At 41.6% G+C, this 24,440-nt stretch overlaps 1 protein-coding gene across 6 annotated transcripts in view; it reads left to right on the forward strand.

Annotated features, from left to right (window-relative positions):
* The first annotated feature begins 3,861 nt into the window (after positions 1-3,861).
* Positions 3,862-24,440, forward strand: part of CXADR (CXADR Ig-like cell adhesion molecule) — a 35,388-nt gene continuing 14,809 nt past the window's right edge. For 2 of the 6 annotated variants that reach the window (XM_030476235.1, XM_030476234.1), the window contains exons 1-4: positions 3,862-4,516; positions 21,673-21,842; positions 22,561-22,765; positions 23,140-23,295. In XM_030476235.1, coding sequence (XP_030332095.1) covers positions 4,048-4,516; positions 21,673-21,842; positions 22,561-22,765; positions 23,140-23,295 — 1,000 coding nt within the window. In that variant the 5' untranslated portion in view covers positions 3,862-4,047. Of the gene's footprint in view, positions 4,814-14,023; positions 14,115-21,672; positions 21,843-22,560; positions 22,766-23,139; positions 23,296-24,440 lie in introns of those variants that run through there. The other 4 variants (XM_030476236.1, XM_030476239.1, XM_030476240.1 and 1 more) reach the window with 4 other exon arrangements.

The raw sequence follows: 24,440 nt of genomic DNA on the forward strand, positions 1-24,440 counted from the left end.
CACAAGGTGTAAATTGTTGCCCTCTTAAAACTTCTTTGCCAAAAATTGTCTCTCTGTAAAGAGGAACATAGCAAGGTGTGAATTTTACCCTGATAGCAACTGTCACTTGATTGAGGTGCTAAATGTGAAAGCTGTTATTTTAACTCTGATCGAGACAGTCTGTGAAAAACATTAACCCAAATTAAAGATAATTAAATCTCCGCTATTGTCAGATAATTTTTCCTTTACTTCTCTTTCTTTTCCCCAGAAATGGATTGCATTTAGTCATCATTATAAAAACACAGCAAGCGTGTGAAAGCTTAACTGGAAACAGCCCAAGGGTGTTAAAGACAGAACCCGGTCACCCGGTCACCACACGCGTGCAGATCAGCGCCCCCTCCAAGTCATCACCCGGGTGCTCTCCCTGTGGAAGCTGAAGTGGTGATATCTCGCTAGGCCCATCCCAGTGGGGAGGCTGGAAGGCTGCAGACCCCGGCCTCAGAAATGCGATGCTGTTCCGGGCTCTGCCAGTTGGGACATCAGGCGAGAGGCTGCGCATGAAAGCTTCATTACAAAATACTTAGCGCTCTGTAACTTTGCCCTCTAAAATCCCCATGTTGATGAGACCTTGATGTACGCTATCTCTTGACTCTGGCAGCTATTTTCAGCACATCAGCCTGACTTGCCCTGGGCTTCTTTGACTAATGCTGATAAGGACAGATAGTACCAAAAAGCTTAGCAGTACAGAAGTGCCCGTTCCTTGCAACACTGGGGCATGGATACCACTATAAGCAATGCCAAAAATGACTTTGGAAAAAAATGGTTGTACAAGCTACACCATTCCTTTCTTGCAGCTCTATATGTGGTCCACAGCATCTTAAACTGATCTCAGCCGATTCACAGTCCTGCCCTTTCCCTGTCTGCTACCAACCCCCCCTTTTTTATGCCAGCTGGCACTCAGGCAAATAAGCAGGAAAACATTTCAGGAAGCTCAGCTGGCTGAACACAAATGGTATTCATCTATGGCCAGCCTGCCTTCCCAAACTATCTTATCAGCTGGTGTCACGAGCTCCAGTCCCAGCACAAGTAGACATGTGGGAGTATCGCGGTTGTGGGGAGAGCAGGGCTGTGGCACCTCCAGTTTAAATGGCCAACCTCCAGGTGGACTCACACCTGACACCTAGGAACAGGAATGGTCCCGTCCTCCTACCCCATCTCCCCTCTCCTGGCCAAGCACCTCTGTGTTCTCGCTTGTGCTGCCTCTCATCTGAATGATAGACTAAACCAATGGAGTCTGCTGATTCAGAAGAAAATGTGTTCCAGAAAAAAATGCGGTCACTCCCTCATACAAGTAGGAATCCAGACCCAAAGTCCCAAGGGTACTACTTGCTCCTTCTCTTCATCTTTCTTCCCTATTTTTTCTTCTGCCCTTCTTGAGGTATGTTGTTATCCATGTTAAGAATGGTTCAGCCCTATGGGGAATTCTTCCTCAAGCATCGCAGCGGCTGACCACAGCCGCTCCTCCAGCACAGGATAGAAACTGAAACAGAAAAGAGCTCCATTTCCCTTGTATCACACAGTTGTGTCCTGTGTGATGTGTAACCCAAGCATGGATGATTTCTGTTTCACTGCTTCTGTAGGTCAAGCCAATAAGTAACTTCATACTCTTCCACCCTTCCCCTCAAAAAAACAAACCAATAGTAATTTCACTTTGTGGACAATCAGGTAGACAAGGAAGCATTTCCAAAGCAGGGAACACAAATTATTCACAACCAGAGGTTGAAATTAATGGACAATTTCTCTTAAAAAATATTGCACAAGTTGCAGAAATATGCAAACCATTTTATTCAGGTTCTGAAAAGTTTAGTTTTGGATATCCAGGTTATACCAAACAGTCTCAACCACACCATTTTTTGTAAACTTATTTTAAAATTGCTTCTGAATCTATGGGGCTTTTTGCATGTAAAAAATATGTAAAAATTTAGAAAATATTGTATTGATTTTGTTATTACAAGCTATTTATATATTTAGACTCACACTGGTGTCGGAGTTCTCATACTGAAGTTTTTCTTAAACACTGGAAATCACTTAATATTTAACATAAATTTTAAGATTCTTGAGCACAAGACAGCATTTTCCACAAAATAAATGCTAAACAATTACGCATTTACAAAATATGTGTGTGGACTGCAGGCTGCTGCTCCAGGTGCTCTCTCTTCCTCGTTGGCTGGATTGTGCTTTCACCCCAGAGCCTTTTTTGGGCTTGTTCCAAAATGCCAGCACCAGTAGAAATCTGTTCAAAAAGTTTTGAACCTGACCTTTTCCTTTGTGAGTGGTCATTTTCACAGTTATCTTTTTCCCTCATTGTGTTTCGTGTTCCGGGAAGTATATAGGCCACTCAAAATCTACAGAATGTCACATCCTCTAATAAATCTGGTAGGTTTATGCCTTATTAGCTGGACCAAGGTTTGCAGTGAGGAAGGAGGAATTTTTTGCTTTTTAAAAATAATTATTTTAACATTGTACTCTGATGTACTTTTAACTTGCATGAGTGTGAACAATTTTCAGGAGTGTGAGCATGACTGCATCAGTGTTGCTTTTGATTTATGAGACCAGAAACAGGCCTGTCTAGATAGACAAAGCGTGGACTTCATGTTTCCTAAATGCAGTGCAGTATTTATTTTAATTACTAGATAGGATTTATTTCACAGAAGAATGAGCATCTCCAGTCTAATGACGAATCATTTTCTCTTTCTGTAACGACTGTGATTGCCTCATTATACTTTCCATGGTGTATAATTTCTGGTGTATAATGACATAAGTGGATGTACAGCAAGAAACCTCACTCATCCAGTTAGCCTAGGGTATGCGAGCCAGTTTCCCCTTTAAAGCACAAGTCTGCAGCACATATAAAACGACAGAAGAAACCAGAATCTTAATATCCCTATTTCGAGGTTCTGGTTCCTTTGGCTTCACATTACATGAAGGATACTTTTCTTCCTTCATAGAAGGGAAAGACAATTCTGTTCTGTCATTAAATAAAACGCTTTAAATCTCCCAATTTAAAATTCTATGCTTTCGTATTGTACCTCACATCTTATTGGGTAGATTTGTTGCTAAAAGGAGATCTAACAGACACTGTGAATTGTCATGTCCTCACAGGATGTAAGCAGTACTTACCTGAACCTTTGTGAAAAACAACAATGCATTTACCCTACTTAGTAAAAAACTAATTCTCAGGTGGCAGGTGGAAGCTGCTGCTTTACTTACAGTAACCAACCATTTTGAAAGATGACAGTGCACCTTCATGTATAGTCAAAATTCCAGCAGAAATGGAGACATCACTGATTTCCTTTACTGAACAAAAGGCATAACACCTCCTTTTTAGCTAAGTGTTTGGGAAAATACCCTTATGAGTAGTCATCAATTCATTTAACAAGGGTAGAAATAACTTTGTTTTTTTAAACTGTCATCTCATATGTACAGAACATGACAATATAAAAATGTATTTGAACTGTATTTATTAGGGACATCAAAGAACAATAACAAACAGTAACATGATCCCTTTCAAAATTTGCTTGGACTGCAAAGTTTGTACTGCATAGCTTTTGCATTTGTGTAAATATTTGGTTATGGGGACACTTTTTTAATCTAGGGAGAGCTGTAGACCTAACAAAGGAGATGGTACCGATACAAGTTAACCCTTTACAAGAGCTGTGGATGTCCCATCCCTGGCAGTGTTCAAGGCCAGGTTGGACACAGGGGCTTGGAGCAACCTGGTCTAGCGGAAGGTGTCCCTGCCCATGGCAGGGGGTTGGAACTAGATGGTCTTTAATGTCTCTCCCAACCCAAACCACTGTATGATTCTATGAATAAATAATAGTGGCAGAAACATGTTCATGCCAGTTAACAGCTTTATATATTGGAGTATACAGTAATACATGCATAGCAGCATGCAGTATACATGTTGCAGTATACAGTTACACATGCATAGCAGTGAATTCATAAAACACGATTATGGAGAATAAACTTCATCAAGTCTGATTCATCTTCTGAGAAATATAACCGATGGCTTTGCTGTACGTGAACACAGCCCATGCTGGTCTGAGATCGGCCCGACTGCTTTCCGGGCACACGGCAGCCGTGCCTCACGACCGGGGAAGACCCGACTGCGCCTCTTCGCAGAGGGGCTCATCTCCCTTTTGTCTCGCTTGCGGGCTTTCTTCAGTTCCAGATCTTTCCGTCGAAAGACGTGTGCTCAGTGTAAGGGAAGCACAAAACGTGACACCCGCGTTGCCATGGGGACCGAGAGAGGAAACCTCCAGGGACGGGGCTGCAGTCGGGCGCGGGGCCCCCCTCATGGCGGTGGCCGCGCTGTTGGCACCCCGGCCGCCGCCGCCCCACCGTCGCGTCATCCTTGCCCTCTCACACTGGGGTTTGGGCGCTTGGACCCGGCGCGGCGGGCGCGGTGAGCCCTGCCTGCAGGCGGCGCTGCCGCCGACGAGGCGCGGAGAGCCCAGCCCGCCCGGCGGCGGAGGTGCGCGGGCACGGGCAGCGGCGGCGGGAGCGCCGCGCGGCCCGAGGGTCTCGGCGGGCGGGGAGGGCCGGGGGCGCGGCAGGTGCCGCTGGCGGGGCGGGGTGGCCGCCGACCCACCGCGGGTGTGGGTGCTGGCCGGAAGTGACGGCTGACTCACTCACCTGCTGGGCGGTGCGCGTGGGGTGGGGGAGGCGCCCGCCGGGACGCAGCAACCCGTGCCGGTAGCCTGCCGCTCGCGCCGCGACATGGAGCCGCCGCCGCTGGCCCTGGTGTCCCTCGTGCTGCTCTGCTCCGCAGGTGGGCGCCGGGAGCAGGTGGATGGGACGGGACCGGACCGGACGGGAGGGAACGGACGGGAGGTGGCGGCGGCGGCGGCTCTGTGGGGTTGGGTTTAAGGGCCCTGGAGGGGGAGGGCTGGTGGCCGCCCGGCTTCTACCGCGGTGGCTGTGGGACACCAGCCCCGCCGCCCCTGCCTGTGTGCGTGAGGGACTCCGAGCGAGGGGCTCCGTCTCCCTCGGATGGGCGTCGGCGCCCGGCACACGCCCGCCTGCGGCTGGTGCCGGGTAGCGGCGGCTGAGGCGCGGTGCCCGGGCGGGCGGTGGCTGGGGTGCGCTGCGGAGCCGACCGGGGCTTTGTTCGCCACCCGCCGGAGGGGCGGCAAGCGTCGCGGTCGCGGTTTTGTCTCTTCGCTCCTTCCCCCACCCCAGTCTCCATGCAGCCTTCGGCGTGGCCGGAGGCGACCCGCCGCGCTGCGGGCTCCGTGTGCCTTTTCTGTCGGGCGGCGGCGCGGCGTGTGTGAGCGTCAGGGGCTTTCCCCGCGGCTGCGGGCAGTGCGGTGCCGGGCTGCCCGCCCGGTGCCGCCGTGCGTGGCTGCGGAGGGATGGCGACGGGCGAAGTGGCTCCTGCCGCCGGCGTGTGGCTGAGAGCGCGCCAGGCGCGAAAGCCGAGGTGGAAAAACCGAACTATTGATCAGATTCAAACCACAGACCCCAGCCCTGCCCGTGCAGTGCGTCCGGCTTAAAGGTTGGTCCCGGTTTGAGAGGGTAGAAGGGGCGGCATCCAGAGAGCCCTTGCACCTCGGTTGTCTCAGACTGGATGTCCATGATGCAACTCTCTGGAGGAAGCATGAGAGAATTTGAGGGTGGCGGGAAAGGAATTGAATTAGATGGATTTAAATTCGTTTGTTTTCCTTGCTGAGAGGAAACAAAGGAGTAGGTATTCTCAAAAACCCCCAAAACAAACAAACCAAACAATACCACCCTGCCCTCCCAACTCTTCCCTCCTACAAAAAACAAACCGATGTGCCTGGGCTACTTAAATGTAAGCAAATGTTCTTCATCTCTTGAATTGGGTATTACTGTGTTCCTGTAATGAACTCGGTTGGAGTGCTGTGTTAATGTTTCCTATTTTTAAAAATATGTACGTTTCCACTAAAGTTGACCCAAGCTCATGTGAGACTACAAAAGGTGACAAAACAGGTTCACAGTGAAATGTGCATCAGTAGTGTCAGGAGGCCAGTTTTTGTTTCCTGTTGAAATGTTAATGTTTCTGGTGATGTCCGGGCTGTTTTGGGAGATTAGTCAAGGGACCAAAATTCAGTGTTTATAGTGGAATGATGAACTCTCATCTCCTGCATGGAATGATATTGTAGTTATACATTAACCCTGTTTCTCTAAGCACAGCTAGAAACAAGATAGATGCTGTTTAAGAGGTAAGAGTTACAAGGGTTTTGTTGACAGCGTTAGCGATTAAGATTTGTATTGAAACACTTCATGTAACTTCAAGCTGTGGAAAAAGTTTGTTGTTGTGAGTACAACTACACATACTGCAAATGAGCTGGATCACTGCTGGGGATATCATAGAATACCAGGTTGGAAAGGACCTCAAGGATCAACTTGTCCAACAAGGCTATCATCCTATAAAGCTAGGAATAATTAATGTATGAGGAAATGTAAAGCCAGAACAAAACTTTACACTTTAGCTCTTCTGAAGTATACAGGTGTCTTCAGACATCATAGTGACATTGGACCACTTTGTAAAGAAAGTAATATATTTGTGTTTTGATTAGGAATATCTTTTGCACAATTATTTGGATGACTTTACCCTGAAAGACACATGCATTTCACAGTCCTCTGACAGAAGTAATTTAATAATATATATATCATAGGAGTTGATACATCCTCTGGGCTTGCTTGGTTTTGGGTTTTTTTTTTCCCCATCAGATTGAGTTAACATTTCTGGATCTGTTTCAGATAGACATTACTTCCTTCACTGAGGGAACGGATGTCAGTAAATTGCTACTCTCCGTGTAGACCAAATGTAAAGGAAGCTAATTTTTGTACAGTTGAGTGAAAGCTGTTGGCAGTGGAGGATTGTCTAGGTGCCGAAGTCTTTACTTGGGTTTGTGGTACTGGAACAATTTATCGTATTTTAAGTCTTGCACTAAGTGCTGTTTTCATAGCTTTCATCCCCTCCCCTGTAAGCCTAGTTTCCTTGTTTCACTATCACTAAAAGTAGAGGACGTAAAATAACTGATTTTGTATAAATAAGGAGGCTTATCTTGACTGTACAAAATACGCCTTCATCAGGCAAAGGGGCTATACCATTACGTGTTGAAATAGGAGAGTGTTTGGATTTAAGCTGTCCCTGAACCCTGCGCAGGGGTTTAATCCGTCTGTGAAGGTTCATTTCACAGTCACATAAATGAATTGGGAACTTCCCTTTCCCTTGCACGAAGGGAAGAGTTCATCCTTGAGCACTTCAGAGTGCTAGGGGAGAACAATTCTTTCCTGCTCTATTTTTATAATTATTAATGAAGTAATTTTAGTGTCTGCATTGGCATTAAGTGCCTGTGCAACTGATAAATAACTTGTGACAGTTTCTCCTGGCATTGGTGCTTCTGCAAGATGACCACAAAACAGGTTGATGTAGTGAAATTCAATCTTCTGCTGTCTTGCAGATTTCTGTTATGAATTTACAATTGGATGGCTGTTTCTGCACTCATAACAGCTCTTACAGTTGTGCTAATTCTCTATCTAAAACTGCACTCCAAGTCGGTGAAGAGGGAGAACTTGCTGGCCGTTTGAGGGGTCTGTTGGTATGTATTGTAGTTGCGCATGATCAGTCATTTTAACTAGTTGGGGATTCCCAACACGTGGAAATTCAGTTTAACTTAAATGAATGTTACATAGCTGTCAACAAATCCTGGACTATGGTAATAGAAATGATGTACCTCTTCAGATCTTGAAATATTTTGTTGAGATAACTGGTATTAAACTGTTTTCCTAAGGGCAGTACGGAATTCTGGTTTAGAGAGGAAAGCTCAGTTGTGATCTTAAGTTTAAGTGCAGGCAGATCATTTTGTTAGGTCTTATGGATGTGTAAACTGGTGTATGGTTTGGTTGGTTCAGGTTTTTCTGATTCATTTTAAGCTTTCTAGAATGCGTGGTCATCTCAAGAGCTAATACAAAGAAAGTATGTTTTTCACTGTCAGTTGCACTGAGCATATGTTTGCCAGTGCTGTGGCTTCAGAGGGGGACTGTGTACATACTGGTAACCTTTTCCATGCTATATAGTGTTGGGGAAATCATCTCGTTCAATTCAAGTTTGCGTAGGGTTTTAGAAAACAGAATAAATATAGGTGCCTTACTATGATCCTTGTTTAACAAATATACCTACGGCTGTTAGCCTTTTAAAAATGTGTAATAGCAGAACACGAGTTTTCAGTAACTAGGAAATGTTCATAGCCAGGTTAGTATCTAGTTTTGTATAGGTGTTCAAAAGTGTTTACATGTGTGGTGATCCATTTAGCTTTCAAAAGATATATTATACAGAATAGTAATGCTGTGCACATAAATGCTGAAATTGAGGATAAGAGTTTAAGTAGAGTTTTATGGTAAATAAATAGCCAGGGATTTCTTTAGTCTGTAGTGACATATCTTACTGCTGCTCTTGTAATGGTGGGGTTTTTACCTTTTTTATTATTTGTTGTAGTAGTAGGTAATTCTGTACTATATTGAAATTCTGCAATGTGTGATGCTTTATTAATAGAGTATTAAACTTTTAAATAAAAATAAAGTTCAGGTGAGCTTTGAGAAAAGTCTCTGATTATTGCCCTGTAATTAAACTTGCAAAAGTACTTCCAATAACGTACATGTGGGAGCTGAACCTAATGCAGGCATAGTAAGTTAGCATTTGGCGGCTAGTATGCATTGTCAGATGTGTTTAATAAGGAACTTAAGCCTGTTCATGTTTCTGTGAATGCAACAAGATCTTACAGAAGCGTAAATTAGGAGAAATTCAACTACCGCAGGAGTTAAATAATCATTTATACCCCCGTCCCTGAATTGCTAAGCCTGGTACACTTCATCTGTTGGCGAGTAATTGTAACAAGTTGCAGGATTCAAGTTTTTCTTAAGCATCCCTTGGCATAAAAATATATCTGAAGTTCAGGACTCCTTTCCCAGGTTTCGCAGATCTTGGTGTTTCAAGAAGTATGAAAAGCTTTACCAGAGATGACTTAAACAACTAGTTAACGCTGTGACGTTGACCCTGAGATTTGAATTGGTAATACTGCCTTAACTAATCTGTGTTATCGGAAGGTATTTTATGCCTTCAGAATGCTGCTGTGGAGATTATTACAGCTTGTCACTTTGGTCTCCTCTGACTGCTCTCTCCTCCCCTGTGCTGGCTTCCCCTGTGTTGCATCAAACTTCAACTGCCTGCCTGTCTTCACTTCCAGCACTTGTCACAGCCTCTTCCAAAGCAAAGTCCGCTTAATATAGAGATGAAACTACCATTCCTAAATAGCTTAGGTTTAGCTCCTATTGCTGCTTTACAAAAAATACATTTTCATAAGAGCACTTGTATGCTTTGCTACTGATTGCATTCATTTTTGAGAAATGCCTTCTGAGAAAATGAGAATCTTCAAATCTCTCTCAATATCAGAGAGTTTTAAAACTTAATTGCCACAGTGTCCACAAAGATTTGTGCAGACTGGGGAACTTGGTTTGGGGGCCAGTATTGTTTCATTATACTTACTAATTTAATCATTTGTTGCTTGCATGCATTCAGAAGCTTTTAATGGCAGGGATTCTCTTTTTGTTCTTGTTGCAGCTTCTGGTTCATTTCATGGAGCTTTCAGATGCTGTGTGAAACATGATAGAGAAATTTCAACAATTGTGTGGCTCACCAACTTGTAAGAATGCCTCTCCCCCCGAAACAATTTAGTTGTGCTTCCTTTTTTTTTTCCTTTCATTTTTTTTTTTTTCCTTTGTCTTTAGGGAATTCCTCATTTTACTCATTTGCATCTTTCAGGGCATGGTTTAAGAAGAGCCACTTCAGCTTGTTGCCATGGAAGTAAGTGGCAGTGAAGCTATAGTTCTGTGAAAACCTGTTCCATTAGCAGCCTCAGCATCCTTGCTGGGCATTTCCTTTACTGCACAACTTGATTGTGTGAGTGTGTGGTGAATGGGTCTGAGTAGAGGCTGCTTAGAACTTTCATTAATTCTTTTTAACCAGTTAGATTGCATGATTTGAAACAAAGTTTTGTCAACAACCTGTCCTGGTACAGGGCAGAAAGGAGTGACAGGAAGGATAGCAGAAGAACATTAGGAAGAAAATCCATTCTGCTTGATCATTGTTCTCCCATGGGAGAGAAATCTTTGTATAACCTTGGCAGGGGGCGGGGGGGGGCTTAGCTGGGGAGACTGATGAGATTGCTGGATCAGGCAATGAGTTGAATGGCTAGATGTTACCTCAAAGATTATTTTTGCATCCCATTTCGTGTTGTACCTGGCATTCATCTGGCTCCATGGTGAGCCAGTTCAGGGAGTTTCAAAGTCTGCAAAATCATACATTTTTGTGAGGTCAGTTTTCTACCTGTTCCTTTTCCTGATCCAACTCAGTGAGATTGAGTCTGAGTTGTAATAGCAGAGTCAACTGGAACCTCAAACCTGCATGGGTGGAGTGTATTACTATTGTTGTGGAGTTTTGTTGGTGGTGGTAGTTTTTTGTGGGTTTTTTTTTGTCATCTACATACTGGATCGTATATTCAAAACTTACGATGTGGTAGAGAGGCAAGATTTGGAGCTATATTGGTTGTAGGCTGGAGGCATTCACCAGTGCTGTGATGTCCTTTAACTACTGTTAAGAAGCATCTGGGGTACTTTATAGTCACAAGTTTTGCAGTTCTTCTTGCTGCTACATTTTTTAATAGATATGTTTTGCATGCCCCATAGCTAAAACCTATGCTTAGTATGCTGAAAGGTGATTAATCAACAAGAAATATTTGAGATGCTAGAGAACTGTTTTAACTTGTGCAGAATAGGTTTGTGTATTTACCAATGCTGCATTTTCAGTTCTTCCTTTTAGATGTATTAGCAGTATAAGCTACAAGGAATGTTTCATCTCTGTTGTTTTAAGGCATGTAAAAATTGTGTGTGTATACGTTTTAAAGCCTCCCTAAGTTTTTAAATGACTGGTTAACTTTGTGGTAATTTAGGGTGAATATTGTAATTCTTTGAACTTAGTCCTTTTTGGCTGTTTCTTATCTGGGGAGGGGGGTGGAATGGAGGGAAGCAAAAGCAGGCAGACAGCCACTTCTTTGTCATTGTGATACTTCACCTTTTTATTTAAAAAACGCAGCAACAACAAAACAAGCTAAACCCCAACCCTGTACTATTAAATAATTTTCCATCTTAATGCAAAACTTCCATGTACTAGGAAAAAGCATAGCTTGTTCAGTAGCTTGGACGAGCCAAAACCCCTTTACTCAAGTGAAAATAATATGGCTGCTCAGTTAAGCGTTTGATTGCACTTAACTCCCTGATGCATTGACTGACAAATGTGCCTAATGCATCCACACTGCAAAAGAGCTGCTTCATTCATTTTCCTTTTAAATGCCATCAAATTGGCAGGAAAAAAAAATCACATCAGGTGACTGGACTGCTTAGTGACTGTATAAGCCTTCAATACCAGTTTGTAATGGGAAAATAAGTGATTTGCAGGGCTAAAACCAAAATCAACATGTGCAGTTGATGTAGGCTGGGTAGAGGAGAGGCAGGATTTTGCGTGAATACATCATGTCAGGATTTGGGTTATGATTTCCTTTTTTCCTCTGGAAAAAAGTCTTTGTAATGGTTGGCCCTCATTTCATTTTACACTTCTTAATACTATTTCTAGATGGTTACGCAAGGTACAGTTTCACATTATGGGTGGCTGCATTACAGATGCGATGTGGTCAATTTCAGGTGTAATTTCAGGTGTCCATTGAGGTTGTTGCTACTTCCAGTCATGGTGTTGGGTTCCTTCTGCCCTCCCGTAGTGTCAGAGCAGCGTTATGCAGCTGCTGTGTGAGTCCATTCAGCTGATGCAGAAGACAACTCTTTCTGTAGCAGGCTGTCTTCCTGTTGGGCAATTTCGCTCATTCCAACCACTTCCAGTCTGCTCAGCCCCGCTGGCTCCACGCTGGCAGCAGTGTGGCTGCTGTAGATGAAATGTGGTTGCTCTCTGTGGGTGGGGCTCCCTGGCAGCCTGAGCAAACCCTTGCCAAGGCCAGGGCAGCCTCGAAGGCTTTTCACTCAGCAGCTTTGTGCTCCTGCCACTTACCTGCTGTTGGGAGAACCCCACCAGGAGAGAAAGAGCAAAACTTCCAGTGCAGTGTCCACTTTTAGTGGAGTCAACTCTTCATTTTGCCTTTCTGCCTCATTGCATGAAGTGTTATGCTGATGCAGAGGGAGGTGATGGGATCAAACCTGAGGGCAAGAAGGCAGGACCTCAGAGAGACCAAAATATTATAGTTGTCATTCCCTTAATACTGCAGGTTGAATTAGGTCATGCCAGATGATTTAAGTGTGACTAAGCATTAAACTCAGAACTCAAAGTGATCTTCTGTACATGTTGGTCTAAACAGTACTCCTGTGCTTAAAATTAATCTCTATTTGTGTTACACTATCCCCTCTCCTCCTCCAAAAGTGTATCCTTTCCTTCAGTAATGAGATACCAATGTTCCCTCTCTCCCCCTGATAAGCAGGCTCCTCTGGAGTAAGGTCATCAGCTGCTGGAGTTGCTAGGATACTTGGCTGGTGACTTTGGGTTTATCAACTAAAAAGTTTAAGGAATGTGTTGGACAAGTAAGGAGCACAAGGACAGTTGTAAAAGGAAAGGGATGTTGGAAAGGATCTGAAGGAAAAGGGGATGTCGGGGAAGAAGTGAAAGTCGTGGGGAAAGAAAAAAGTAAAAGATCAGTAAAGCTTTAGCTGGTGATATTTAAGTTTTCTTAGTTGTGTAACTATGCCAGCTGATCTCAGTGAATTACAATTTGGAATCAAATTAAACTCATGCTATATATTCACAGGGTTAGGATTATTTGTAGTTCTGTTCATATGAGTCTTAGGAATTTTTTTATTAGATTGGGAGGACAACTGACTTCTAAGTTTATTGGGCAGGACATTTTAAACTGGGTAAACTGGGGCATGAGTATGCAATGCTATATGAATTAGAGCTAGTTACTTATATAACGCTGTCTAAGGACATCCAGACCGAAAGCATTTTTTTATTCTTTCTTTGAGGAAGTTTGCTTAGCCTGTTTCCTGTTGTTTGTTTTTTCTCCCCTTGTGTGATTTGACAGAGGATTTGTGGATTCAGGTGAACTCTGGTAGATACTCAGTAACTTAATGGTGGTTGTTGAATTGTCAGATTTTTCAGGCTAGACCAATGAAGGATTACTTCAGCTTTGGCTTTTGTTCAAAGCAGATCACCTTAACGTCATGTTTGTGGTATTCTGAGGGGCAGTAGATCTTTTTGAGGTATTCTGCAGAAATTGTGAGCTTAGAGTGGCAAGACTTCCATTTTTGGAACTGAGCAGATTTCAGTGGCTGCTTAAAACCATGTTTGTTTTGTGAGTCTGGGTATCACACAGTAGAAAGGAATATAAGACTTAGTAGTGGAGTCCTCTCTAATTGTGGAAAGAGGTGAAAAAAGAAAAGTCATAAATAGGGAGAAAGTAAATCCATGATTCGAAGAAGTGATGTCACACTGGTTACTTTAAGGGTAAATAAGGGAGACTTAGCCCACTAAATGTGCCTCAGAAAAGTGTGCTTCCCCTGGTTGCTCAGAGGAAGTGAAGTTTGGAAGTATGAACCCACTGTTTTGAGACTCAGCAGCAGCAGACTATCAAGGTGGTAGAACTTTTGCCAGGCTTATTCTGACATGCAGGGGTTTTTTTTCCATATTTTGCTGTAAGTGCTCCTGCTGTTTCATCAGCCTTCCCTTTCTAGCTTATGGCAGAACCTTCCTCCATGCACATAAGTCTTTTAGCTTCACCACCTGTAGAAAAAGTGTTCTGAAAACAGGACCAGAGCTCTGGGAGTTGGGTCACTCAGCTTCATCGTGCGATTAGCTGAGATGAAATGTGAGAGGGATTTAAAATCTTGCCCCACCAAGTGTCCGTATAAAACTCAGGCTCTTTTCTCCAGAAATTGCTTTGTGGATTTAGTTTCCTGAACTAGTTTTATATTTACTATGGGACTTAAATGGACTGTCAAGGAGGAAACAGTGTTTGGAGGAAGGACTGGGAGCCAAGTATCTTCTTTTCTAGGTAAGTACTTTTATTCTTGGGTTGTCTTTACTTTCTGTACCTCCATAAACTGTGTCTTTTCTGCACAGTAGAAGGGCTTCAGTAAGTAAGGTCTGTGACTCTGATTAACTTAGCACTGTCCTGGGAGGTATGAAATGCAGGTGTGGATATCTTTTGTCTGAATGTTTAACTGCTGTCTTCAGGGATTAATTAGTGTTCTGCCTGGTGGACTTAGGCTAGTATAGGGAGGCAAGGGTTTTTTTCTCTGAAATTTAAGTAGAAGAATGTGTAGCATGTTAATGTCAGTAGCTTTGGAAATACTAGATATAGAAGTGCTTGGTGCTTTTGCTAAGATGGTGATGTGTTTTTTTGTTTTGGTTTGGGGTTTGTTTGCTTTTTGTTCGTTGTTTTTACTACTTCCTGTGAACTGTGCTTTTCTATGAAAACAGTATTTTAGCATTGAATGATAACCACAGTTAGTGTCAAGCATGGGAAAAATGTGACCTGTGGAGCATATTAAACATTAACTGCTTAACATTTTTGATATTAGCAGGGCAATACTTTCTTTGTTAGAAAAAGCTTTGAGATTTGCCGTTATCAGCAGTGGGTTATCCTAAAGATCTGAAGGCTTTGCAGGATTCTACAGTTATTACATATTAAACCTAAATCTGCTCTTTGGATACATACCCACTATAGATTCAGGTGCAGTAGTGCGGTGCAATTTTTACTTTTCTTGTTTTATTCACTGCTGCATGATTAGCTTGTGGTAGATCATTGCCTGTTGCTTGGTTGTTCCTTTACCTCATCTCTTGCTTATTCTTACCTCAGGTGAAGTTGCTCTGAAGGTTAAGTTCTTTGGTATCTAGACAAAATTAATAGGATGTGTATTGAGCTAATATGTATTTTGGATTCTGTCCTGAAAAACATTTGATGAGAGTATCTTTGTACTTTGGTTGTAAAATAGAATTTTAGAGTTTCATTCTCACATCAGGTGTCCCCAAATCTGTTGAATTTGTTTTCCAAAGGGAAGACAACTTTTTTTTTAATCATTCTTCTTTTAAATTTCTGCTTTTCTTCCTTATTGCCATTGTTCCTTTAATGTTTACCAAGTTAAAGATGACTCTTTAGCGACCTTTCTTTGTGTTCCATGTCATGTGTCCTATGGAAGAACAGTGAAGCTGAGAAAATAAGTATGACTAGAGCTCATTGAAAATCTGGAATTGACTCTTTCCCCTTCACACTCTGTCCCCCCGAGTTGCTCAGCCTGAATTTCTGAAGCCTGATAAAACTTCAGCAGAAACTGAAGTGGGGTTAACTCTGCTTCAGTCTGTGTTAGACCTCATCAGGACTAGGCACACGATGTTTTCAGGATCTTTTGCTGTATAGTGATGCCAAAGGTTGTAGGAAAGTTATATGCACCAAAGCTTTATTGCATTCTGAGACCAAGTTTCTGAAAGCTGTGACTGTAATGGGGCCTTGCTCTTGCTGTTGCAGGTAATATGTTGGAAACTGTGAGAACCCAGATTTGAAGATAGGCTTTTTTGGCCTTTGGGGGTTTCACTGTTAAAGCCGAGATTCAGTCTGTGGTGCAGTCAGTTATGATACTGTGGCAAAACAGCTTAAGGAAACCTTGCAGCTGTGGTCATCTTGGCTGGGCTGATGTGACTCACCTGTTGAGTGCTGTAAAAATCACTAAAATGAGAAGTCAGATATTCTTTTTTTTTTCACTTCTTCAAAGGCAACTTTTAATCCAGGAACTTCACTAGCAGCACCTTGTCTTGCAGCAGCTTGTTTTGGCATTACTGATGGGTACTGAAGTTTTGTGTAGTGAGGAAGCAGAAGATTGTGAGATGGCACCTTTTTGTGGGGATTTCAGCCATGAAGGAAACTTATGTTTGTTTTAGGATTTCAGCCATGAAGGAGGCTGATGTTTGTCTTAGATTGTGCTGGTAAACACTGGTAAGTCTCCCTCAGCTAGGCACTCTCAGTGTGTACCTACCTTGGTGTACACTCCCTGCTTGCCAGGGGTGTAACTGACTCACTCAGTTCTGTAGGGCCTTATTTCAGAAATGCAGTTTTGAAATAAGAGGTAGAACTTCAAGAGTGGAGGTGAGAAAGGGGAGAGTTGGGGAACTTTGCTTTGTAATGTCATTAGAGGTAGCTGAAAAAAGTAGGTTAACTGTGAATGAGAGGCATATTTAGAAGTAAAATGGGGATGGTGGGGAGGTGGTTCTTGAGACTGAAGTCTGTCAAGTGAAAGGATTTAATCACAGGTACATCTTTAATCTGTATTTGAAAGAAGAGTCTAAGTTGAAGTGTCTCTTAAGTGAACTTTATAGCTTGTATCTCTCAAAACACTAACATTCATTGTTGTTTGTCAGTGTTAATTGAGGCCTCATTCTGTGGGGAAAAAAAAAAAGGCATTTATGTTTTTATAGCCATTCCTTGTTTACAAGCAGGTATTGGCAAACAAGATGGGTTTCGGGAGAGCCTGCTGGTAAAGATGAAGTACTGTGCAAATGCAGATTGCAGATGGATCACATTTGGCTTTAAGTACAGCAACATTTCTGAGCTTGACTTTTCCTAGAAGTCGTCTGTGCTTTGCAATTTTGCTCCTTAGTGATTGCTGTTTCAGACATCAGTTTGAACCTTGTAACTTTTGTCTTTTAAATAAGAAAATACTAAATGCAAAAGTAATTAATCTAATGAAAATTTGCTTTCTGTTATTTGTATATATCACAGCTCTGCTTGTGTCTGTGTTGGAATGAAGAAAGATTTGTTCCATTTTAATATTTTGTCTTTTCTGTGTTGAAGATTCTTTTATACTAGAAAGCAGTTTCCATCAAATTCTATCAAACACTTCATTTTCCCTAGATTATTCTTAAAAAATATTAATAATATAGTTTGCTAAGCCGTGTTCCTCTTGAGTGGTATTTGGAGGTCTGTCCAGATACTCAGAAGGTAATACAGTTTCTCTGAAGATGGCATACACGTTTGCACCCCTTCAGAAGTCATGCGAAAAACTTGTTCAGTCATGCAGATACAGTTTGCAATGTTCTTTAGGGTCAATTTCCCAGAGAAAGAATTTTTTTATTCCACATTAAGAAACTTATATCTGAATGCTTGGAATTCAAAATGTGTATTGACCTCTTACCTTCTGATACAAACTTTGTAAGTGGTAGTACTTATTATTCTTCATTGAGGAATGGTGCTTGTCCCTTCTCACCCAGTTTGCCCCAGCTAAATATGGCACATGTCCTACTTCCAAAATGTTAGAAGAACAACATGCATGAATTTGAAGCAAATGCACTTCTCTGTGGATTGTTTTCAGTTATTTTTTTAGAATGTGTTGTATGCTTCTGAGTCTAAAGCTTTGCAAAGATTTTTTACTGCAGTTAAAAATCTGGTATTTTAATGCTAAGCATCTTCGAATAAGCAGGATAACTGACTTGAGAAACCCTCATCTTTTTAATGTGTTACAAAAAGTCTGAAAAAGGCCTGAATTTTCTTCCATGAAACCCTGATAGCGAAAACAAATACAGATCCTCACTCGGCTTGTTAAAATGTCTGCCTGTCATGTCCTAGCAGTTAGGTGCCGCGCCTGATCCAGTCATGTTTTGAGGAGCATACAAGGGGAGTAAAAAGAAATTGAATCTTCCTGATTTGAGTGGAAACTGAAGGAGATGAGGCTTGGGAAAGCTTGGAGAAAATGTCATGTTGTTACTACGTGCATCAGTTTCACATAAATCTTCAGTGTGTTTATAGAATTGTTTCTGTTGGACGTGACCTCAGTCATCCACCATTCTGCTCCAGGCAGAGTCAACACTGAGTACTTCTGTTTTCTCTGTGTCAGCTGTCAGTAAACCACCTGTCCTGTTTTCCTTTTTGATTCTTCCCTGCTCATGTACTAGTAGAAGCTTTTCATGTTTCACTGAAGTCACTTGCATTTTTCAGCTTTGGTTGTGTTTTGACTTCTCTAGCAAGGATGCTGCATGCCCAGACTATACTTCTGTATTCCTCCCTTGGTAGGCTGTTTTTGCTTCTTCCTTCCTTCCTTCGCTTCTTCCTTCTAGGCCTAAATCAGGCCTAGCTGCTAATTTATCTGCTTATTTTCCTTACTGTTGGGATGTACTTTTTATGTGGTTAGAAGCAGTTGTCCTTAAATACCCAACACTTTCTTGAACTCTTTTGCCTTTCAGAACTGGGTCCCACAGAAATCTTGCTAAGTCAGCCTGCCTTTCGGAAGTGCAGGCTCTGTACTGGATGTGCCTTTCTCACTCCTCAAGATTTTAAGCTTCACTGTTTCATGGTCACTACAGTCAAGGCTGCCGTTGATCCCATCCCCAGCAACCTCTTCTTTATTTTGTTGAAAGCAGTTCCAAGAAAGTATCAAATAGGTTGACCCATTTAGCGTCAGTTTTTCCCTGAAATCTTCCAGAAGCCTCCTAGATTGTGTCCTGCTGTGTTGCCGTTCCAGTAGATGTCAGGGAGGTTAAAGTGTCCCACAATAACCAGTCTCTGTAATTTTAGAGACTTTCTGGATTTGCCAAAATAGACTTCATCTGCTTTTTTACTGTGATCAGGTGATTTGTAACAAACCATGGTGTTGCCCATATCGACCTCTCCTTTAATCCTGACCCACAAGCTCTTAACCAGCCTGTTGTCTGTCCTGTAGAACAGCTTTTCGTGTTCCAGATGTTCCTTCAGGTAGAGGGCAGTTCACCTGCTGTTCTTTCCTTCCTGGCTTTCTTAAGAAGCTTGTATGCATCCATGACAAAGCTGCAGTTGTGTGAGCTGTCCCACATGTCTCAGTTACTGCAGAGTCATAGTTCTGTGTACAGGTACTTGAGGTGATTCCCCTTTCAACATGTTTTATCCTTGCCAAGGTCTGTCTTCCTCCCACCAACCTGACTTAAGTACGTAACGTGTTTGAATGTATATTCCCTCCCTTAACTGCAAACTTCTATCACCATTCCTTGAGTGACCTCTCATTTAAAGTGCTTGTCACCAGATCTGATAAGGATGTTCCCAACCCACTTTGTTAGGTGGGTCCATCTCTAACTTAGCAGCCCTCTTTGCTCAGGTGTGGCCATAAAAAATAAAACATTGCCTGTAATGCTAGTCCTGCAGCAAGTTGCTTACTGGCAGGATGTGTCTCCATAAGCCTTTTCCCTTTCACATGAAAAAGCAAGAACAAACATCACCTGGTGTCCCATGTTCTTGTTTGCCCTGGAGTTTTCTTGTCATTCTTGATATGCCCCCCAGGTCTCCTCTGTTAATAGCACGGGTGCCTGTGTGAGTAGGTAACAGTTGGGGGGTGGGGGTGGGTAGGAAAGGCAATAGTAGTAGTAGTAATAATTAAAAGGGGTAGTAGTTCAGTAGTTAATAGTCCAAGGGGACCCTTGGCAATCTCTCTAACATGCTAAATCTGGCCAAACCCCTTTCACCAGCATATCTGGCAACAGATGTGTTTGTCTCCTCAGCAGAAGCAGATCTCCAACTAGCGTTGTCTGCCAGTCCCTCATATTGCTAATCTTAGTTCAAACCCAGCTCACTTTGACACCTACCTTAATGAGACGCTTGCTGCTTGTGCTTGTCATTCTAACGTTGACAAAAACTAAAAAGAGAAAGTGGAAAATAGCTTTGTATGCTTGCGTTCTTAGTGTAAGAAAGGAAGTGAAATTTACGAAAAATCTCTGAGTCTTTGAAGACTCAGACCAGTGTTTGGGTACCTCTGTATCAGCTGATGTGTGCTGCAAGCTTCACGTGCAGGAATGAGAGCTATCTTGAGGTTCATGTGCTTCATCTTCCATTGGCTCGTTTATGTGCAGTCAGTGTGTATGAGCATGCAATTCACACTTGAAAAGTTGCCATGTTTGTAGCAGTTTTCTATGTGGGATAGATTTCTGGCAAGTCCTTTTAGGCTGTTGGCTTCTGCTTTTATTTAGCTTATGGTTACTATGTTGGTTTATATGCAGAAAAGCAAATGTATGTTCTGTGGTCATCTGTCGTGGAACTTCAAGTGGCAAATAACTGTTACTGGAGATGCTGTCACAGAGCAGGAGTACTGCTTCAGTGATAAACCGCTACTTCAGAATGAAAGCTTTTAATTTCCCGGGTTATAGATTTAAGGCTTTTAAGGAAGTAACATCGTAATGTATTTCATCATCAGTCACTAAACCGTACTTGTCATCCCATCTCACTTCTTTAATATAGTAAAATGAAAATGCAGAAGTGCAGTTTAGATATGAACTTGAGAATACTGTATTACAGCTCCCTAACGAGGAAGTGAGGGAGAGGGGAACAGAAGGGTATGGAAGTCACTGAAAAACAGATTAGAAACTTGTGTTACTGTGCTTTATGGAAACATGATTATACTCTGAATCTATTTCTAGAAATGGTGGCTAGTCCTAATACTGTCTTTGTTTAGGCAAAGCTGACTAAGTTTAAGGATTACACTGTAATATATTTCACTAGTCAAATGACCTTTTAAAAATTTTTAAGAGGTTTTTGGCTAGTTGTACACTTGGAAATCTGAAAGGATCCTTTGGAATTGGGTAGCATGTATGGCAAGTCAACTGATATTGATGGGGATCAGTATCATTTAGAAAATAGCATTAATTCAGTCTAGTAGCAGAAAATTAGTTGCTAAGATATGTTTACTGTGGTCAAAAAAGAGGTAATTCAAACCTGTTAAGAGTTATCTTTTCAAAGAGGTACATAGCTTGGTAAGAAACATTGCACCTGAATCTCTTTGCATGCCATGCAAAGTAATACCATGAATGGTAGGAAGTGAAATAATCCTACCTAATTTGTAACTGTATGTTTGCAATTGGTGAAGGTCTTGTCTTTCAGGCTTTTGTCTGGAATTTAGTATGTCAGGTGCTTTCTCTTTCTAAATTACTTTATTTTTTAAATAGCTGTTAAAGATCCCTGTGTTTCGACATTGGGAAGAGAATCCAAAGACTTGATGCAGAGAAAAATTTTAGTAAAGTAGATGGATAGCTGTTGCCATCTGATCTACTGCAGAAATGCACTACAGCTTTTCTGCTGTATGGGATGTGCAAGGTAGATGCTCTAGCTAACTCAGAAGCACAAGCAAGAGCATAAATGCACTGCTTATAATATTTTTTAATTGTAGTTCAACTGAGGCTATGATTCTACATATTCTGTACCAGAACAGTCTATCATCTTCACACTGGGCACTCTTCTTGTGACCTTGCATCTGTTGTGGCTGTAGTAACATCTGTGTGACTGTCTAGCTATGATGAGCAGCAACCTACACACATAAAATGACTGTGGGGAAAAAAAAAGTTAACTTGAGAAAACTGCTGCTGAAAATTTTTGGCTTTACCTTTGTATGGGACTTGAATTGTGCAAAAAAATTGTATGGTTTGGAAGATGTAACTGCCTGTTGGGTATGGTTCCAAATGAACAGTATCTGACTTTGCATTGTGTTCAGTAACGTGCTGCATGGGTTCTTTTAAGGGTGACAAGTCTGACTAGTGGCATGATTTCTATACAGTGAAAGTATATGGTGGATTTATGAAGTGCTTTTAATACCTTCTTTTTTTAATAGGTCTAACGAGAAGCCTAAGTATAACTTCAGTTGACCAGTCAATGTTTGAAAAAGCACAAGGAGAGAAAGTTACATTGCCATGTACTTTCGTACTCTCAGAAGAAGATGAAGGCCCACTAGATATTGAGTGGGTATTGATACCAGCAGATAATCAAAAGAAGGAACAAATAGTAAGTAGAGACTTTTTTTGGACAATGTTAATTCAGTTGTGTGAGTAGGTTAATGTATGACCTTTTATTACTGGCTTTTTAATCTTCCACCTTTTCAGGTTCAGAAGCTTGTGATCTTAAATCACTTTGAAGCACCAGTTACATGAAATATACTGGAAGTTTTGGAATAGCAGATTAAGTGTGGAATTGTCAAGAAATTTTGTACTATAAACTTCTAAAGAAGAACTCTCAAATTAAGTATGCCGCAGTTCCAGAAAACAAACTTTTATGTCTTTGTACCTTTTTTAATTGATTTTAAATTGTACCTTTTCAATTTGATTTAGGAGGATTTAATTTTAAATATATTAACTCTCTTAGTTTATAACTCCTCTCTTACTTTGGAAACCTTATCGATAAGATGACTCCTTTTAGTCATCTAGTCATCTGTCTCCTAGTAGACAGGAATTACAGAAAGAAATCAGAGCAATTTTTAACAGTTTGCTTTCAGTTAGAAGTCAGTGCTCACATACTGCTACTTGGGCAGGTGTTTGGTTGAAGTATTCATCAGACTACTATGTGTGGTGGTGTTCTGAAGATTGAGATATTTGGCTGTCATACTTCTTGGATTTTTTTAAAACAGTAGAAAGAAACTGTCAGGAATCTGAAGATACCAAATTATTTTGAATGTTTACAAGCCAAATGGATTTCTGAATCATCTCTCTCTCTTTTTTTAAAATAGATAATTATGTATGCTGTAGACAGGATCTATAATAATTATTATGCTGCTATGACTGGGCGGATGCAGTTTACTAATTCTGATCCCAAATCTGGTGATGGTTCATTGGATATTTTGAATTTGAAGTCCACAGACACTGGCACGTACCAGTGCAAAGTGAAGAAGGCTCCTGGAGTTCAAAGCCAAAAAATACAGTTGACTGTACTTGGTAAGATAATGCTTTAATTTTTCAGTGACTTTTTTTATGTGTTTATTCCATCCTATCTTTGATATCTAAAATGAAAACTTCTGTTGGACAAAGCCAGACTGAATCTATGATGATGCATCTATATCCATTACTGAGGCTTTGGGAGGGGTGGACATCATTCTTTTCTGGGGGATGAAGGGAATAATATTCAGAATAACAAGCATTTAAAAAAAAATCTACACCTGGATTTCATGTATCATAGAAAATCTTTCCATGCGTAGAAATGGCGTGTTGCACAAGCTTTGTCTTTAGGAAAATGGACTGACCTCCCAGAACACAGCTAGTAAGCATTTTGATTGTGACTGTCATTAATTCAATGATACTTCGTTTATTAGTGAAGCCAGCAAGAACTAAATGTTCTGTCGAAGGACCACAGGAGATTGGAAAAGATGTTATCTTGAAATGCGTATCACAAGAAGGATCCCCACTTCTGTCTTACAACTGGAGGAGAGTATCTGGCATACAGGAACTTCCTGTCGCTTCCACGCTGAGTACTGTCAAACTTTATTTATTACTCTAAAATATTTAAGAAAGATTGCATTCATATTTTTGGCTTATCTTGACATGTGAGCATTTCGTGCTTGGTATAGTATAGAGTAGTCAAGTGTCACTTCTGCCCTCTCTCTGGGTAATAAAACTGACTTTGAAATGAGTTTGGGTTTGGGTGGTCGGGTTTCTTTTCATACTGGGAAACGTCTCAAGCTTTGAGACATTTGAGATTCTTACCATTAGGCTGCAGAATCATCTTGCTTGCTGATGCTGGCTGCTTTTGTGCTCAAGTGGACAGCAAGGAAGAGTCAGAACAGAGTCTAGACTTAGTGGTTAGAACTATCTTCAGGGAAGTGGAGATAAAAGCTTGAATTTTATTAGAGATTGAACTGAGGTCTTCACTTCCTGATCAAGTGACAGAACTTGTTTGAAAAGAGGTACGTATCTTTAGAAGAAAAGTTGTCAAGAGTAACAAAAGAGAAGGCTTACCTTCTTCTTACAAGAGCTGACGTACAGTAAAGAGTTACATATTCTGAATTTTGACTGATGGATTCCGAATTACTATAGTGGTAGTATTGGATTTTTATTAGGAGAACTTCATTGTAGAAGGTAAATTCGTGAGTTTTGGCTTTGTGAAAGTTATTCTGGAATATTTTTTTTTGGAAGACTGCTGCTCAGTGCCAGTTATTTTTGATCTTCTTTGTAATTGTGAAAACCTTAAGCCTGGAGATGGTGGGGTTTCCTTGCAAATTAAACTGTTTAAGAATCTTCTTACAAATAGACATACTTTAACTCCTGTTGTGTTGGACATACAGGATGAAGTGGTATCACGTGTCTAAGAGTAGCCAAAGTGGATAGGAGAGAGAATAAGAAGTTGTGTGGCCCTTCCTCATAAGGGTCCCCTATCCCTGTGTGATTTATGCATCAGGAAATTCAGATGTGGCTTCAGTTTGATTTATCCACATCACGTATTTTTCTTATTGTAACGAAAAAATCAATTGATGGTATCAGTGCTGGACAAGAATGAGTAAGGAAATATGCAAAAGTGGCACTAACTCATAAAACAGTGTTTGTTTTGGGCTTGTGAATGTAGGTTTGGGGACACTGAACAGGGACCTAGACACTACCTAACTTGTTCAGCAGGAAG

The sequence above is a fragment of the Strigops habroptila genome, chromosome 2 (assembly GCF_004027225.2).
Source record: "Strigops habroptila isolate Jane chromosome 2, bStrHab1.2.pri, whole genome shotgun sequence".
Lineage (NCBI taxonomy): Eukaryota > Metazoa > Chordata > Aves > Psittaciformes > Psittacidae > Strigops > Strigops habroptila.